General features: G+C 45.4%; 1 protein-coding gene across 5 annotated transcripts in view; it reads right to left on the reverse strand.

Moving 5' to 3' along the window:
* Nucleotides 1-2,697: 2,697 nt before the first annotated feature.
* Nucleotides 2,698-19,774, reverse strand: part of PXYLP1 (2-phosphoxylose phosphatase 1) — a 65,693-nt gene continuing 48,616 nt past the window's right edge. For all 5 annotated transcript variants that reach the window (XM_081071539.1, XM_081071541.1, XM_081071542.1 and 2 more), the window contains 4 exons: nucleotides 19,135-19,293; nucleotides 18,322-18,448; nucleotides 9,444-9,583; nucleotides 2,698-5,051 (listed from right to left, as the gene is read on the reverse strand). In XM_081071539.1, the coding sequence (XP_080927665.1) occupies nucleotides 4,114-5,051; nucleotides 9,444-9,583; nucleotides 18,322-18,448; nucleotides 19,135-19,293 (1,364 nt within the window). In that variant the 3' untranslated portion in view covers nucleotides 2,698-4,113. The remainder of the gene's footprint in view (nucleotides 5,052-9,443; nucleotides 9,584-18,321; nucleotides 18,449-19,134; nucleotides 19,294-19,774) is intronic.

Raw genomic sequence — 19,774 nt, forward strand, 5'->3', positions numbered from 1 at the left:
AATTAGAGAAAGAATACATCACTCATATTAATTAATACCTGTAGCTACACTGGAAAAGGGTTAACTGCTCAGTTAGGCTAGAAAATCAACACATACATTTATTTGCTGGCTTCTGCTTTGTTCTGTGTAACTCAAAAGCCTTGTAGTCCTGTTTTAGTGTCTTGGTTTTAAGTTTTAATTTCATTCATTTGTAATGAGATTTTAAAAAATGTTTCATCTATATCATGAAATATTATGCAGGGGCTATAAAAAGAACTATCTACATCTATATCTATCTACATCTATCTATCGATCTATGTACTTACCTACTTGTCTATCTCAATGTGGAAATATCTCCCAGAGATACTGAGAGAAGCAAGTTAACGAGAAACATGTCTAAGACATATCGTTAAAGGAAACAATTGAAGAAAAAATATTTTTAAGGGAAGCAAGCACAGAATAACATTTAAAATATTTTGTTCCTATTAAAAATTACATATATTTCCTGCATCTGCATGGAAATTTTCTGTAAGAATATGTTAGGCAGCTCACACTGTTCTCTCTGGAGGTGGGATTAGAGGAGAATTTCACTTTTGAAGTTGTTTTCAGTATCGTTTGATTGTTTTCCAGTGTGCATGTATTCATTTTAATAAAAAACAAGAAAGCTAACCCTCATACACTGTTGGTGGGAATGCAGACTGGTGCAGCCGCTATGGAAGGCAGTGTGGAGGTTCCTCAAAAAATTACAAATAGAATTACCATATGACCCAGCAATCCCTCTCCTGGGTATCTACCCAAAGAATTTGAAATCATTTATACATAAAGACATGTGTGCTCCAATGTTCATTGCAGCTTTGTTTACGGTGGCCAAGACATGGAAACAACCAAAATGTCCTTCGATAGATGAATGGATAAAGAAGCTGTGGTGTATATACACAATGGAATACTATTCGGCGTTAAAGAAAGATGATATAGGAACATTTGTGACAACATGGATGGATCTTGAGAGTATAATGCTAAGCGAAATAAGTCAGACAGAAAAAGCAGAGAACCCTATGATTTCACTGATATGTGGTATATAAACCAAAAACAAGACAAACAAATGAGAAACAAAAACTCGTAGACACAGACAATAGTTTAGTGGTTACCAGAGGGTAAGGGGGCTGGGGGGTGGAAGATGAGGGTAAGGGGGATCAAATATATGGTGATGGAAGGAGAACTGACTCTGGGTGGTGAACACACAATGGGATTTATAGATGATGTAATACAGAATTGTACACCTGAAATTATGTAATTTCATTAACAATTGCCACCCCAATAAATAAATTAAAAAAAAACAAAACAAGAAAGCTGAATATACACCTTTTTTCCACCCCACCTGCCATGAAGTAAGCCATTAAGACCACGGCCCAGATACCAAAGACTAACTCCACTCACCTCAGTTCAGTGCTCAGTGTTTGTTTATAGAATGAAATGTCTCAGAACTTGATATTGAGGAAGATATTTTAATGCTATGCTTACCCGATGTCTTGAGAGGCTGTGTTGAGAAGCTGGAGCTGGTGTATTGAATTAAGAATAGTATATACATGTCTAATCACTATGGTGTACACCTGAAACTAATATTGTAGGCCAACGATAATTAAAAAATAAAATTGTAAAAATCTGGAAAAGAAAAAAGAAGATGCAGATTATGACCTGCTGAACGAGGAAGCACTAGCCACCCACACACGGAGACAGAAGGTAGCTCCCTCTGTGTCTGAGCTCCCACTTAGGGGAAGTGAAACCCACCTATGGGGTTGTTTTGACTGAAGAGGCAGTTTCAATTACGTTCACACAAAGGAAGTAGTCACAGGATTTATTACTGGGGGGGGTGGGGGGGAGAAGGGCAGCCCTTCATCCCATGTCCTGAGGAGCAGAAGATAGAAAGCAGGGTAGCAGGCACCTCTTACTTGTAGGGTAGTCAGGGCGGAGGTCACTAACTTATTGCAGGCTTAACTTGAAGCAGTTATTTTAAAAGGCACCCGGGAAAAGTAAAACAGGAACTGACGGTGGACAGCCTAAACTCAAGTTCTTATCGAAATGGCCAGACTCTGGTGTGAGCAGGGCTGTCATACTGTGAAATGCCTCGGCCCGGCGCCATTCAGAAAAACAAAGCTGTTTTCCGCAAAAGTTGTTTATCTCATCCCAGAAGCAAACCCTGCAGCTACACTTTGAATGTTGGCTCTTACCCAAAATGTTTACCTTTACCAACAGAGGTGGCAAATTAATTTTTAAAATATTTTCTGATTCACTTTTGGTTTGAAATCTTCAAAGGGTGTTGAGCAGTTCTAATTGAGATATTGCGAGTAGAAGCAAAAACAAAACAAAACAAACAAAACTGATAGGCATTAAATACTCGAGAGACAACACAAGATTGTCAGCAATAATAGAAGCAGTTAAGATAAATTTTAACCCAGTTCCGGGCCACCAGCTGTGCCACGTCCTCCGGGCCCACCAAGCTCTGACGCTGCTGTCAGAGGAGGAAGGAGGACTGCGGTTCTTGTCATCTCGGCTGGGCCTTGGGGCCTGGCCCTCCCTTCCCCACAGGGAGTATAGAGTTTTCTGATTTTAAATATTGTTATTTATACAAAAATAGGATCAATTTAAAAAATATTGGCACTCACTTGAAAAGAACTAGAGTGACTTCTAAGTACAAAGCATTAGTGGGACGTATAAGTATTCTTCAAAAATTTATTAATAGAAACAGACATATTTAAATGCAACACTAGACAAAAACAAAGTGAAAAGATCAGAATACCAATGACACTGGACAATCTCACTTGCATGTTACATTTCTTCGCACAGAACTAGCACCATTAGTTCAGAAACCACAGATTTAATTATAATTGCTTCTAATATATAAAATACTTTATAAAGATTACTTAACTATCTAGTAACAAAGTCCTTCCAAAAGCTTATTTAAAAATCAATTCGAATTTACCTTTTGAAACTGACATAAATGGTTTAAAAATTGATCGATTTCTATGGCTTGTCAAAGAAAATAAGCCATAGTTAGTTTTATTGGAAGGAAGTGCCTGATTTCAGCTTCTGGCTCCCTTCTCACCACCAACCAGGTAGAGTGAATTGAATATTACATAGGAGTAAGAGCACATCTAAAACTGGTCTCAGAAAATATTTTCCTAGACTATAAAAATACTAAATGGAATACAAAAATTTCAGCATATACAGCAAATAGACTACAGCAGACAAATATTTAAAACATACTTAAAACTACCTTATACCACAATCATCGTGAACATCAAGTATTATTCTAATAATTTTTCTGTGACTCATTCTGATTCAGTTTATTTCGCATTGTTTTGTTATAGTGTCAGATACAGACCAAATTCTGTGTTTCTAGCAGAAGTTACTGGAGGCACCGCTGAATAATTCTTGGTATTCAACTGGTTCTCAAAGTGCGAGTGCGATGGTAGTAGAGCCTGTACTTTAGATCAGGGGTCAGCAAACTCCAGCCCCGGGGCCAAACCTGACCCACTGCCTGTTTTGTGCGGCCACACTCATTCATTTACATAATGTCTGTGGTGGCTTTCATGTGACAAGAGCAGAATTGAATAGCTGTGACAGAGACTATATGTGGCCTTTTGGTCTGCAAAGTCTAAAATATTTACTATCTGGCCCTTTACAGAGAAGGTTTGCCAAACCCTAGTTTAGATAAATCACTTCGGGAAATTTTTCACTGAATAAGGATAAGGTAAGATGGCCCCAGATTAAAAAAGTTTTGGCTGAGGTTTGCTGGTTCCATCATACGGTAGTACCATGGCAGATCAAAAGGATACATATTTGATTGGCAACTTTGGGTATCAGAATATTGTTCTGGCATTGTAAGCCAAGTCTGGCTATAGAAGATCAAGTACCTTCTTTTTTCTGTGAAGTAGCCATTGGGTATCAAGTAACTCATGTACCTGAGTACAGTAATGTACTCACTGTTCAACCCAAATCATCTTTATAGCTCCCAAGCACAATTTCTAACCTTAAAAAATCAATAATCTCGTACCCTGGGCAAACGCGAGAACTAGAAGCGTACCTTTCCCATCCCTCTGTATCGACACAGATTCGGTAAGTGCGGTGTACATTTCAGAATCCTTCCCTATGACATGCATCGACATAATTAGTACTACTACCACCCAGGGTCACAAACATGCCCTTTTGGACGAAGTGGACTAAGTTTTCAAGAGGGCACATGGGCTTGGGAGAACGCTTATGGTGGTCCTGGCAAAAAGAGGTGTGGAATGTGACATCGACACCATTGTAAAGGATCCGGACAGAATGCTCACTGGGCTTTTCTCTGTCTTGCCAGAGCTCAAAGATCAATCTGGCTGCAAACCTTGGGAACCTGGCTTCCGTTAGGCCCAGGGCACTGAGAACAGGTGACAGAGTGACATCATGCGCAGAATAGAGGGCAAAGACCTCTTCTTTCCTGCCCTCTGCGGCACGCTGCATCCGGCCGATGGTCTGATTCAGGATGGGGTGAGCGCCCAGGAGCGCATACCCCAGATACAGTTTCTTTTCCCGCCTCTCTCTCTCGTCCTCTATCTGATGCGTCTTGACCACCTTGAAGTGCTCCATATCAATACAACCGTTTCTGGTGCAAGGGAAGCTGACGTTGTGGCAGAAGTGGCAGAGCATGGAGTCTATGGGGTTGGCAGCTCGGAGCTGCTTGGTCGGGATGTCCACGATCTTGGCCATCTCCTCATAGGCCCTCTCCAGCTGGCTATTTTTCAAACGTAAGAGGTACTGCCGACGCTGCTCCTTTTCCAGATACTGGTTTCTCACTGGGCAATAGCAGTTTCCAGAGCAGAACAGAGCACTGGGCTGGTGCCTGAAATAGATCTTCTTCCAGTCAAAATCTGGGAGAAAGCCATAAAGCAGGGCCAGCCCACTTTGTAGCGTCCGGCTTTTCCCAGTGGTCTCTAAGTACAGCTGGTCTGTGGACCAGTCATTTGGCAGGAGTTTGTGTTTCTTTAGATAGATGTCCCTCAGCAGCTGGCCATTCTGCAAATGCTGCACGACTCCTGAAACAGGGAGTGACACAAGCTTTCCTGACTACCAGCTCAGCCAAAGGAGTAGCAAAGGGAAGCTGAGTCAGTGCCCAATTCTGGAATGCCTTAGATCAGTGTAAGATCATCCAAAGGAGTCTGTTCCCCACTGTGTGGAAGCTACAAGAAGGGCTCATGTCAACTTAAAAAGGGAGCCCCTTGGGGTTATCCATGAAGGGATGAGCAGAGTGGGCCCTGTCTTCTGGACCCACAGACTTTCTAGGGAGCATAAGGGCCATCTGCCTCAATCCCTCCCTCTTGACCAGCCCCTCCCCTGTGGGAGGCCTTGTGACTGGCAGTCCTCAGGGGGTAGGACTTGCCCTGCGGGTGGGTGCCAAGCCTTTAACTGGCATGGACCTACGGAGAGCTTTGTCCCTCTGTTCAGGGACACACACAACATTCCCCAGTGTACAGGGAGGGCTTGGGTCACTCAGGGAAAGAGATAAAGCTGCTTGCTGGCTGCGTGGTTGTCTCACTGTTGGGAAGTTCCTTCTTTCACCCCATCCTCCCGACTTTCCCAGCCAAAGGCTCTCTGCTAGACTTCTAAGTACATTCTGCCTAATCCTGCCTCATCAACAAAGATGCTCTCTCTGTACAAGGATAGAATGATCTCCCAGATACTCAGAATATTTTGGGAAAAAAAAAAGCAAAGTGCAGAAGAGTATCTTTATTATTCTCCTTTTAAATGAAAAAGGGGGAAAACAAGACTGTGCATTTGCAGTTGCCTGTGTTTTGCATAAAGAAACTGGAAGGACACACAAAAAACTAATCTCAGTGGTTACTTGAAGATTATGGGGGCATAGAAATGGAACGTGAATAGGAGCAAGAATTCCACGTTTACCTTTTAGATTTTTTTAGTGTTGAACTACCACAGGTATAGTGATAAATTGTCTTGAAAACAAAACAAAACAAAACAAAGCAAAGCAAAACATTAAACAGCCTTATTTTCAAGCAGGGGAAGGTATTTAAAGATAAAAACAAGCTCACCCTCCAGCCAACGGGATGTAAGGGGATACAATTTCAGTATAAATATGAATTCTCTGAGAGTATAAACCACATACAGACCCTATGACCAGTAATATCATTTACTCAGGTGCCCAAATGGTTTGAACAGCTTCACTGTAAAGATGAGACAACATAAGACTGAAATGCACGAGTCAGAGGGAGCTGTTGGCCCAGGCAGGGGAATAGGTCAGGAAAACATCCATGAAGGATGTCCTACTGTGAAGAGTATTAATTGAGGGCAGAACTCCCTCAGAGATCTGGGCTGGGACAAGCCGTAGCATTTCCAAAATGATTTGCAAAAAGAGGCAAACCACGAGCGACAAACATTAAGAATCTGTATCTGGCCCTACCTTATATTCTTAGGCTACATCTATTAAAGTAGGAGTTCCAGCTGTGTGTCAGACCTTTCTCCTTTGATCCTCACAAAAACCCAATAAAGAATTATTATTATTCCCCCCAATTTTCCTTATTTTACAGATGAGGAAACTGAGGCCGTGAGCCATTCACAGCTGAGAAGTAGCAGAACTCATGCTCCCCATCTGGCCCTAACCTTGTGCTCTCAGTTCCTTCTCACAGCACCTCCTTTCAGTATTTTCATGCAGAAACACTAAGTTCTAGCCATTTAGAGCTTCTTATACTCTCCAAACATAGCCTGCATCTTCCTGACTTAGTTTATGCCCTTCATCTTTCTCTGCCCAGAGAAACCCTCATTCAGCACCTGGTTCCAATACTACCTTCTCTGTAGAGTCTTCCTTCTTCCTCCCCTACGTCAAATTAATTCCTTCCTGTTCCCATATGCCATTGGACCTCTAGGACCACTGCATCCGCTGAGCCCAGCATACGCTAGCACGTGGTAGGCATGTCCCACATGCTTTCTAATTTAATTCACCACCAGCACTCTTGGGAAGATATCATTAGCCCCGTTTTACGTGTCTGTCTCCTCCGAAGTCCGTGTTTATTCTAGAAGAGCCTGGAGCCTGTAACAGTTCAGTTACTAGTCTCTATGGGCGTTGTCCCTCTACCCCTGTGGGCTCCTTTAGGACAGTTAGGGAGCGTCTTATTCATCAAGTCAGCCCCTCCCCCATACTCAACAGCTGCCAAAGCATCTTGAACAGACTAGGCCCTAATGCTCTTATGTAGTTACTGTGGGGGGCCCAAAGTGTGCCAGTTACTATGAATGATTATTATAATAGCTATGCTTTTTAAATAAAATTAAAATAGAAGATGAAATTAGCCATTAAAAGAGAATAGGGAATGGGAGCAAACAGTACTGCAAAAATGATTTCTAGACTAATACTAATTTAGAAAATGATGATAATAAATCGAGAAGAACGGTCAGAATGAATAATTGTCTTTAAGTGTGTGAACCCCCAGCCTTCTCCACTCTAATGCTGTGCCCTCTGCTCTTCTCAGGGAACAGCCCCTGGATCCAGAGGCTGGACCCCAACTCTCAGTGCACAGCTGATTTGCACTGACCTTCAAGGATCCCATCAGATTCTCTCTCTCAAGAATTTGGACTTGCTGATTCATCTCTGGCTATGGCTAGGCCTGTCACTCTGTTGACAGATACATAGCAAAACCACAGAGGCAGAGAAAGGTAACTTTTCTTATTCCTGGTTCTAGTCTCTAGAGGCCTGGTCATATTCTTGCCCTTAGAGTCGGTAAGTCACTCTGAAACCTTATAATAAATGTCACATTTTGGCTTGGGTCGGTTTCTATTACTTGCAACCAGACTTTAAGCCATGGTGCTCAGCAAGCATGGCTCTGCCCTCAGGGCTGGGGAGGAATATTCCTGACACCTAGTGGATGGGGGTCAGGGGGCTGGACAGTCTCAATAAGGAACTGTTCTTTGTCCCATGTAACTTCTGAATATACACAATATAGTTCCACAAGTGAAAGACCTGTTTAAATACTTTAGGTTAGAACCTGCTTTTTTGTATCTATCAACACAAGGCCATTTTTGTATAACACTAACATTCACTGCGTTTTCTAGAAATGTGGTATCAATTGAGGGACATCTGTATTTTCTTTTGATCATAACTTGTCAAAAAAATTATGTCCCGACATGTGGTACTTTAACTAGAGTCACCAATACAACATTTCTCAATCAGTCTGTATTTGTAGTTGTCACAGTCACTAATCTACATTTAAGTGTAAGCCACCGATTACGTCATTCTATTTTCTAGTGTGGGTGTGCTCAAACATGTAATATTGAGGCACACAGAATTATATAATAAATTCGTTTCCTCTTGTTTCTCCTTTATAATATAGTTTGACTACCTGACATTTTTTTAAAAATTCAGTATATAGGTATATTGCCATTTTTCCCCGAAAATAAGACCGGGTCTAATATTAAGATTTGCTCCAAAAGATGCATTAGGGCTTATGTTCAGCGGATGTCCTCCTGAAAAATCATGCTAAGGCTTATTTTCCGATTGGGTCTTATTTACAGGTATATTACATTTGAATTTGTAGATATAAATTAGGTATATTATAATTTGAATTTTACTTCAGGATAGTTAAAGGAGCTCCACAAAATCCTTGTTAATAAAAACGGTGCTGGATCTGGCAGGATGAGAACTCCTGTTTTTAACTAACGCGGAGTCTGTGCAAGTGGAATATAAAAAGTTTTGACAGAATTCCTATTCAAGGCTGGTCCTCCAGAGCCTTCAGCTTACCCTACTCTGTCACTCACGACCACTGTCCCCAATAACAATGGCTCTTAAAACATGGTGAAACCCAACAGGGCCAATTAGAGGACAGAGACTTTCCTTCCATCAAAGCTGACGTCCTATGATGCTGGTGGAACAAGAAAACAGAGCATGGCCAATAGGTCCTCCTGATTCTTCCAAAAAGGCTGGTGACCAAGCAAAGGTCCTTTGAGGTCCCAGACTGAAGAAGTAGGAAACAGGAACCTCTTGGCGGACCACCAGTTCTGTCTCCTCTCACAAAGGCGACCCCACCATTAACTCACCAACCTACTTTGCAAGTGGGTTACCAAAGAATGTGCTAGTAAGATACCACTGTGTGTGTGCGTGGATGTGCATGTATGCACACTCATGCATGGACACAGGAAGAAAGAAAACTCATTTCTTTGGTGGGATTCTGGGTGCTTTACATTTTCCTTCCTTTTGCTTGTCTTTCCTAACTTTTCTTGCATGAACATATACTGCTTTTGGAATAAAAAACAAGTTTTTTAATTTTTAGAAATCAGATATTTAATTAGATACCTTGGTGAACTCAGAGCTGCCAGTCCTTATTTACTCGTGTGCGCTCACAGCACCTTACCCAGAAGTAGTCGCTCCAAATGTGTGCCAAAGGGAAGCGTGGGTGGGAGAACACGTGAGAGGCTGTCACACATACCTGTCTGCGTGAGCTCTCCCATCTCACACAGCGGGTGATTTGGGTAAAGAGGCAGGGTGTGCAAGGGGCTTTCGAAAGAGGCTCCGGATCCTTTTGACATGTGACTAACAAAAGTTTCCAGTTTAGGGTGATATGGTTTCCTAAGGAGACAAACACAGAGTTTAGTGGTCAGCACGCTCTAAAACGGTCCACAATGGTTTCAACTTCAGCAAGCAAAATCCCAAATGTGTCGAGCCCTTTCGACCCACAATAATAGGTATTGGCTCAATCGCTTTTCAATTCAAATTTCGTTACCACTTGACCATGGATTCATACAGGTAAAATCCCCACTCCGTCAGGCCAGCCTGAGTTCCCTGCTCTGCTGAACTGCCCATCACTCTTGACACTGGGAGTCGGCTTTGCCCTCCACCACCAGTGCCCCCACCTGCATCTCTTCGGTCTCTCTCTCTAGGAGGCCATGGACCCCCACCAGGCAGACACAGCTAGGCTGGGAGTCCTCACTTTCTCCCTCCCCTAACCCCTACACATGCCACCTGCCTCTCAATCCTGCAGATGTGTCCTCCTGGGCCTTCTCCCCCTTCTCTCCTGCATCCCTGCAGCCACGAGCTGGGTTCTGGCTCAGGCAGCTTCTGTTGGGAGGGTGTAGGCTCCTCTTTGGCCTCCTTGCATCTTTATTTTGCCCCTCTAATCTTGCCTTCTCCACAGCCAGAGAGATCGACTGAAAAGGCAAGCCCGACTCCACATTGCTACTCCTGGAAGGAGCCCCGCATGCCTGTCAGTCTGTTCGGGTCCCATCTCATTCTGAGGCTCATGGCTCCCCAGCCTTCTCCACTCTGCTGCTGTGCTCTGGCCACTCGCCGCCCCTGTTCCCCCAACACACCTTGTTCTTTCAGGTTTCCCAGATTTTCCACACACTGCCCCCTCCGCCTAGAAAACCCACCCCAACCTTCGCCTGGTAACCCTTAATCCTTAACTTATCTGACCTCTGGAAAATCTCCTTTGAAAAAAATTAACTGATTAAGATAACCAAGACCTCTACAGCTCTCTACAATTTCCTACGCATCTTGCACATACAGCATGTCATTTCAGGCAGCGTGGTCGTAAATAGCTAACAAAACAGTTTGTTTATGAGAGCTGACTTTTTCTTTTCTTTTTTTCTTTTTTTAAGGAAGGTCAGCTTTATTATACCGGTGGGCTCAGCGGGATCCTTTCCAAAGACTGAGCCGAGAGCTGACATTTTTCCATATTTTCTGTCATGAAGTAAATGTGATACATCAAGATTTATCTTTCTAGTCACTAATATACAATTTTCCTGAATAACAAAATGACCTACGCATACATACACATTTTCTCTGAATAATGAGATGATTTATGAATATATACACCTTTTCTTTGAATAATGAAATGGCCCATGAACGTATACACACTTTATGGCTGAACAGAAGTAGACAGACTAGTTCCCACCTAAACTAAATACGCATGAAAAGAAGCAAAGATAAATTGTTCTAATGGCAGACCCCTGCTGTCTGAAAGCCCAATTAATGTTGGCAATGCTTTAAAAATGACTGCCAAATGGTTTTAATATCTTTCAAAAACATAAAGCTAAAAAAAGACTCCAGCTTTTAAAAAGTGTTTTGAAATGAGACATCCAGAATAGTTTGATAAATCACCCTGGACAGCTGCAGGGCATCTGCATAAAAACAGAGGATATGTTATTTTTCCCTGAGGCTAAAACACATAAGTATTTGCAAACTGGGAAATAAAATTTTCAGACTGATAATAAGGCTGCCAATACGAATCCACACACACAACGGCTATCCGTCAACCGGAGTCAAATGTTCTGCTCCAGGCCACTATGTCAGGTCTGTGATTTCTGAGGATCTGCTGGGAGAGCCTTGCTGCCAATTTTAGAAATGAAATTTCACTACTGAAAGTGTTTGCTGAGATGTCCCAGGTTTTCAGAGCATCTGACAGCGTTATGGTGTGTTCATGTTTAACTGTACTCATGAAGACTTGTTTTGGGCAGGGCAAGATGAAGATTCATGAAGAAAAACTTCCCTGCTGGAAGAGCAAACAAATGGCTGGATCTTTTCCACAGGAAGAGGACCCGGTATCCCGAGTCCCTGGGCCTGTTCTGGATCTGAATGACCAGGTCCTGCCTGTCTCATCCACAGCTCCATCCCGGAGGCCAAGAGGGTACTAGCACACGGTAGATACTCCAAAGAAGACATGTGGATGAATTCGACTGGGAAGTCCCCACTCCTTAGATGCTTCCTGAAAAGTCCAAGCCTGCCATAATCTGTAGCAATGAACATGGCAAGGTCCCAGCGTGTTCATTAAAATGTCCAGATTTTGATGGAAACGTTAAAGCCCATTGTGGGTGAGACTATTAACTGTAGCAAAGACCCTCTTTGATCAAATATTAGGGAGGGTCCTCCTCTGAACCCTCTTTTCAACTAGACCTCGACCTTTGGACTTATGTCTGTCTTTGCATTGCCCAGTTTCAGCAAAAATCCTGCTGAGTCAGTTTAGCCAGTATCTTCCATTCTTGATATCTGATCAAATTCCTCATACTAGGTGGTATCTGATCACGCTGGCTTGCCTTTAGCAAGAATCCTGTCAAGTTGGTTTAGCCAGAACTCTCCTCACCCCTGATGTCTTTTCCATCTACTGACCCCCACCCTGTTCCTTGGCTATAAATCCTCACTTGTCCATGCTCTATTTGGAACTGAGTCCAGTTCTACACTGAGGTCTCTTTCCCCCTACTGCATTCGTTCTTGAATAAAATCTGTTTTTATTGCTTTGACTACTGTCTGGCTCCGTTTCTTCTTTAACAGTTGCACGCTAAAATCTATTCTCTTGGGAAATTGGTTAGATCCCGTGTCTGAGGTCCTAGTGATGAGGTAGAGCCATGTGACTAACTGCTCACCAATGGATTAGAGGGATGCATGCCACTTCCGGGTTTAGACTTTCGGATCACGGGCCTGCCCCCTTCACTCTCTTCCTTCCCTCTGGACACTACTCAGGCATGGCTGCAACCCAGGGTCAGTCATGTAGAGATCAGTAGGGCATGGTGGGAGCAACACGTGGGAGGAACCCGGAACCCTGAGTGATCAGGTGGAGCCTAGTCTTACAATCTGGAACTCTTGTCTCAGACCTTCACACAAGGAAGAGACAGATTTCTTTATTTAAGGCAGTGCATTCTTGGGTCTCTTTGTTACACTAGCCTAGCCTTACCCTGACCGACACAGAAATGACTATATCTGTGACACTGATTTTTTTCTTCAGGAACCTCATGTTGCAGCCTCATTGAAAATCTGCTTTCACACTGAAAATTCAAAGAATCAAAAGTGCTATTACTACCTTAAGTTTTCAAACTATTCAGGTCAGAGTTCTTGATTACATTTTTATATAAGCCACACAACTTGAGACAGAACTCCGAGGCTAATCTGCACGCCTGTGAGAAGATTTATTGTGCTTCCACTAGGATCGGAGCGGTTACTAAGTGTTGCACAGAACATTAAGACAAGCAGAGAAGATGTAAGACCACTGACACTGGTATCAGAAAACACAATTCAAAGACGCTTACGTGGCTAGAAACTTGGGTGAGTTCATACCACAGATTTGCAGAGTTTATGCTAATTAAACAATTTATTATTTTATATTATGAATAAAAATGAAATTCTAAGAAGATAAACTCAATATCCTTTTCTCAGTCTTTAGCTGTCTGGACCTGTTACTTGACACTTCTCCCCGCTTCCTGAAACTCTTTCCTTCCTTAGGTCTCATAGCATCATTCTCCGGCCTTCTTCCCTGTCTGCAGCTTCTCCATCTCCTCCTGGGGTCCTCCTTTCTCTCTGTGCAGTTACAGGTTGGTGTTACCCAGGACTCTGCTTTTGGCCCCTCCCTCATCACTCCATCGGCTCTGTCTGGGATTCCATTTAAGCCCACAGCTTCGACGGCCATCCACATGCTGAACTCTCAAATCATATCTCCCGGCAAGAAAAAACTCCGGGGCCCCACAACTACATGACCTATTATAGTATTTTCTAGAAATTATCCCTTGGATGTCTGATAATAGCTCATACTTAGCACTGTGGCCTCTCCTCAGAACTTCCCTTCCATATCTCCCTTCTTCTGGGCTGTTCTGTGGAGGGGCACCCCCCAATTAGAAAGCCGGGCACCATGCCCGCTCTCTCTTAACCCCATCCAACCTGTCACCAAGTCCTACCTATCCCACCATCTGTAACTCTCTCAGATCCACCCCTCTCTCCATCTCTGCTGCCACTCCCTGAGTTCCAGTCTCCACCATTTATTCACTCAACAAATATTTAATTGTGTTCCTGCCATGTACCAGGCTCTGTCCTAGGCACTTGGGATACAGCAGCATTGAACAAAAACAACAATCACTGCCCTCGGGAAACTTACATTCTAGTCTGGAGCCTGGGGAAACAGAAAACATACAATGCACACTGTGTGCGTGTGCGCGTGTGTGTTAGAAGGTACAAGCTGCTATGAAATGTTGATGCACTTATCAAAAAGAACAACAGGGTAAGAGGGATCTGGGCGACTTGGGTGGAAGAAGTAAACTGTAATTTTACCTGGCATGCTCTGAGTAGTCTTATTGAGAAGGTGACATCTGAGCAAAGACTTGAAGGAAGTGAGAGAGCCAGCCATGAAGCTGCCTGGGGCACAGCCATCTGGAGACGGGACTGTCACTATGACAGCCCCGAGGTGGCAGTGTGCCTGCATGTGGGAAGGAGAGCCAGAAGCGGTGTGGCTGAGGGTGAGAGCAGCAGGTGAGCTCAGACAGGCAAGGGGAGGAGGAGGAGCACAGGAGGCCTTGTAGGTCATTTTAAGGACTTGGGCTCTAACTCTCTGAGAAGTCCTTTTTCTGAATCACAATCCCCAAAATATTGTAAACACCATCACCAGCCTCCAAGCCCTTCCCCACATCATGGCAGCCTCCATAACTTCCTCCCTTCACTCCCGAGCTCCCTCGTCATCTCATGCTTAGAGTCTACACTCCTTAGCTGGACATTCAAAGCATCAATGACCTCGTCCTTACACACCTCTCCACTCCATGCTCAAGTTTGTGGGCTGACCTGTCCATCTCCCACACCTTTGTACAGGTAGGTCTTACCACTCCAGGTGCCATTTATCATCAGCTGCTACTTGCATACTCATTAGGTCCCTTTCTCTTGGTGGCCTTCCCTGATCTACCATCTTACCTCCCTCTCTGCCCCAAGCTGAGTCAGGCTGCCTTCTGCTGGTTCATACCACCAAAGATGGTACCAAAGCTACTTCCACTTCTTCTTTCTCTTCTTCCACTTCTAGCACCGCTACTGCTGCTATCAGCTGTGCTGGCTACCATTCACTGGGGGCTTACCAGGTGCCAGGCACCAGATCTGTCTCTCCAGGGGTGAGTGGGCCCCCTGAGGGCAGGAGCAGCCTTTCTTCTGTGACTCCTTAGAAGCTCACTTTCCCTCTCACTCTTCCAGTCCAGCCACATACTGGTCTTAATACTTATACATGCCCAGTTCCTCCAGCCTCAGGCCCTTTGCACTTGCTGTTCCTTCTCTCTGGAACATTCTTCCCCCGGATCTTCACAGGACCGACTGACTCCTTCACTTCATTTAGGTATCTGTTCATGTGTCACTTCCTGGCACATAAGCCAGGTACATGTGACAGTACCTGGCACGTTAGGTATTCAAAAATAAAATTTAATGACTAAATGCTAATTGAAGTCAATATTCTACTCTTTCTTGGATGCAGAACACAATATCTAATTCATATTCATGAATGCAAAAAAAAGGCATTTACAAAACACAGCACAATGGCTAATAACCTTACTGCTGGATAAACAGTCCTATGAGGGTTAAAATAGCACCTTTGAGATGGGGCATATGGCATTCATGAAGCGGCAGTTTCTACCACAACGACTGAGAGTCACGGAATGTGTCCTTGTGAAGGGAAATATTGGGGAGACCGACTTGTATGGACATCTGGCTCCTCTTATTCAGCTCCAGGCAGCCCTGCCTGCTGGCCCAGACATTCCTTTCACTAGATTAGAGTAACGGGCACAGTCCAGTACTCACTCTGCCTTTTAGGAAGCCATAAAAATGAATAATTCACGAAGCTGAACTGGCACCTCGGAAGGCAGCAGGCACTTCTGGTGACCCAGAGCCCACAGTCCCGGGGAATTCAGAGGCCCAAAGTGGATCCACACCCTGGGAATCCTGCCCACACCTACTAATGACAGGCCAACTTTTACGGTTTTTAAAGATGGAATTAATTAAACGACATTGATTAATTAAACATGCATACTCCACCCACTTTCTACAAAGGATTCAAAACAGATCCTAAGAATACAGAATGTTCATAAAATAAAACTAGGCCACAAGATCAAGGCCAGGGAAAATGAGGACAGAGGCAGCCAGGGGAGCTGGTCCCACGGAACTGCACCTCTCAAATGGGAGCTCCAGAAATGGCCCCATCAGTGGATCCTGCCATCTCTGTGACAGAAGGAGGGGCCCTGGGGCCAGTCCTGGCTTTGGGACCACAACCACTCAGGGAGGAAAAGAGGCCGGGGCCCAGGAGACCTCCAGGCTGCTGCGATAAATGAAGCTCTTGGTACGGATGAGGCTTAGTTCTTAGTCAGACCTCACAAGGATGTCAGAAGGGAGGTATCAGCATCCCCATGTTCCAGAACAGCGTACACTGAGGCTCAAAGAGGTGGAGGGATGTGCCCTACATCACACAGGTGACAATGGCCTTCGAGGATTCCGTGCCAAGACTTAAATCTGACAGGAACACATGATAGGCAATTATGACTTGTGATTCTCACTGAGGTCTGAATTCATTCCGACCAACCCAGTCCAACAACCAGTAGATGCTAGGCTCGGGCTGGGTACTGGTGATATGGTGACACCCAATCCTCTGGAGAAGCCAGTGGTGCCGGGAAGGCAGAGACCTTCACGCTGAGATGACAAGCTGCAAAGAACCAGGGTGCACAGGGGAGGCCCTGCACGCTGCCAGGTGGCTCTGCCTGGTGGCTCCGCCCCATGGGCCCTTTTCTGAGAACAGCCAGGGCGCCCTTTTCTGAGAACGGCCTCAAGTGTCCAGGGACCTTCCAGCAACAGCTGACTGCTCTGAGGGCAGACCCCTGGTCTGAGCTGAGCCTCTCAAATTCTCATTTCTAAGAATTTGAAGCCCAGCTAGAGAAAGAGGAACAGAAGCTGTGAGTAGCCAAGGGCTGAACACAGATGGCATTGTCCAGAAAGTCCTTGAGGTCGTCCTGGGTCCGACCAGCTCAGAACTGGACCTCCAGTGGCCTATCTGTCCCCAAGCTGTTCAAAGAGTGGATATTCAGCCAGTGTGCAATGGCAGGACTTGGCCAGTTAACACACAGAAACTCTGCTATGCCCGATGGAGGAAAGCCAGAGCTGCCCTCCCTGCATGCCAGCCACCCCGTGCCCTCCCACTAGCCTGGATGCTCCAGCCCATTCCCATGACCCAGAAACTAAAGGGTTAATATCCAGCACAGCAAGTGACCCCTCACCCCTGCTCTAGTCCTAAGGCCAGTTAAGGTCTGGTCATTAAATATTTTGTTCTGAGACTCTTGTCCTGGAGCCGCCTTTTCAGTTTAAAATGAGGCAGTAGCAGTGTCCGATACAAGCAGAGAAACCATCCTTATACATTGGGAGAGGTTTCCTAGAGGAGGCAGCACCTCCAGGGGCCTCAAAGAAGCAGGCGGAGGGGGGGGGCATGCAAGTCAAATGGCAGGTGCAGAGACCTGAAGGAGTAAGGGGTGGGCGAGAAGTGGGTACGGCAGGCAGAGGATCCCGGCGGGAGGGCTGGCACACAAGGCTAGAGACTGGAGGAAGGAAGCGGATGTCTGCATGGCGCGCTGACACAGGCTGCACTCCACCCAGTGTGTTTCCCAACCCGTGGGACACTAGGACATGCTTCCATGCTTGCCGAACATAGAAAAGAAGACACAAATACCCCAACTGTGAGCCTCATGACCTGCAGCCGGAAATGAAAAAATGCATGAAAGCCTACAGTCACGCAGTATTTCAAGATGTTTTTACATAAAATGGTTCATTTAATCGTCTCCAAATGAGAAGGCTTGAGAGGCAAAGAGTTAACCTGCAACTCCCAGATTCACACTGCAGTCCACTTTGAAAGAACAGCCCTGGCTGCAGGGACGCAACCCGTGGTTCCCCCAGGCTGGCCCTGCCCGGGGCAGGCTGGCACACAGAAACATTCCATCAAAATAACGTCTTCCCCACTAAGCACTGGCCTCCGTCTCCACCCCTCATTCAGCAAATGCTGCTCGGGATGTTGTGTCCCTAGACATGTTTGCTGAGGCCTGGCCTATCATTTTATTGCTAAGTGTGCCTCCAATTTTAGGGCCATGCCATTTCCATATGCACCATTTCCACTCTTTTCAATTATTTTTCATCCTAAGCGCTCTCAACCTTGAGCAGAATGTCTCTACTCCTAAAGATTCTTGAAGTAATGACTTACAGTTACATGGCTTTGCAATCGACAGTGTGCACGTCTCTCCACCATCTCATTTATTCCTCACCCCAACCCTGCATGCTCAGCATCATGCCCATTTGAGAGCTAGAAAGGCTGAGGCTCGAGCCTAAGGGACTTGCCTGCTGCCCTGACTGGCACAGCTGGGCCCGGGTCTGAGGACTCCTAACCCAGTGCTCACTCCACCACGTCCCAGCTGATCACACTCCTGGCTAACCCTCCTCACTCCGCGACTGCAGGTCACGCCCCTATCCTGTCATTCTCCAGTGAGCATTTTGATTCGGACAGAGATAACAGATTCTTGAAATCGACTATTAGAAAAAGTGCAATTTACCTGTTAGCCACCAGAGTGCAGTCAATTTCTGGTCGCTTTGTCTTGGGAATGACATACAGTGGATACCTGTCTCCGTGTCGAATGAACACGTGTACTGAGACCAGCTTAAAATGATGTGGAGCGTGACCTGAGAGAGAGAGAAAGAGAGATTGATTCTTGTTACCACTGAGGAAGTGTCAATCCTTTTCACGCCACAGAAGTGGGAGGCGTAACCATGGTGGAAGGGTGCCGTGCTGGGTGGGGGGGCTCTTACTAGCCTCACAAGGCAGGGCAGAGGCACATGAGAGGGCTGGTTATGGCCAGGATCCCTGGAAATCACGGGAGGCTCTGGGGTCTGGCTGGGGGCTAAAGGCCAGTGAAATGTGGGCAAGACTCTTCCTGTGGCCTCACTCACATCCACAGCCTGGGGGAGGCCACAGAAACAGCGGACACAATGACTTCTGCTTTAAATTTCTCATGAAACAAGGCTGGGCACAAACACATAAATATTCAACATCTTTATTTGACACACTCTCGGAAGAGTAGAGCTCAACGTAGAAATGCGATTTCACGGTCCCTTTTCTACAGGGCATCCTGTGGACATCCTAAGCCCTGAGAGAGACTCCCTAGAAAAGTGGGTAGCTGGGGGTGATATTCTAGAGATGAGAAAGCTAAGACCTGAGAACTCACTCCAGGGCACAGTCTAGTGGCAGCTGCAGGATTTATGCCCCGGCCGTCTTGCTCCTTACCACTGCACTGCGCTGTTTGAAGAAGAACAAGTCCCCAGAGGGGTGTCTGTCCAGGTACCAAGTTGGGCTGTGCAGGCAGGCCTACCTTCCATGCTGCGCTCAGCCACACTGGGAATGTTGCAGTACAAGAGAGCTTCGTAGACCGGGTCTGTCCCAGGTGGCTCCGTCACGGGCTCAGGCATGATTCTCTTACGACTCTTGCTACTCACTCCATTCTTAGCTGCTGACACCGGGATTAGGTGAACTGTAAGGAGAGTCAAGCAGGTCATGACACATGCAGTCACAGGGGACACCGGGCCAGTTGGAGGGGTCCAGAGTGTGGCTGGATTTTCACCTTGAGTAACTATTCTCTCCCAAAGAAAGAGGGTGGGCTTTAGTGTAGCAAGAAGTCAGCTTCCCATTCAAGAACTGTTTCTTGAGTCCCCACTGTGCCTTTCCTTTCTTGATGCCATGATCCTCTCCTTACTAATAATTATACACCACCGGTGGGCTGCCCCACAGAAAGGGACCTCACTCACGGAGGTAAAGGAGGAACTTACCCATTAACTTCATGTTGCTTACCTCCTGCCTTACACCCTTTGCATTCTATGATAGTAAGTACTAGGGAGAAAAACCATCACCTTTTGAGTTCCTATGAAGAACTAGACATAGGTGTCTGGCATATGAGTAGCTCATATAACACTATCTGTTGTACACTTTGTGGTCCCAAGAGCCTGACCATAGGC

This window comes from Rhinolophus hipposideros, assembly GCF_964194185.1.
Source record: "Rhinolophus hipposideros genome assembly, chromosome: 14".
NCBI lineage: Eukaryota > Metazoa > Chordata > Mammalia > Chiroptera > Rhinolophidae > Rhinolophus > Rhinolophus hipposideros.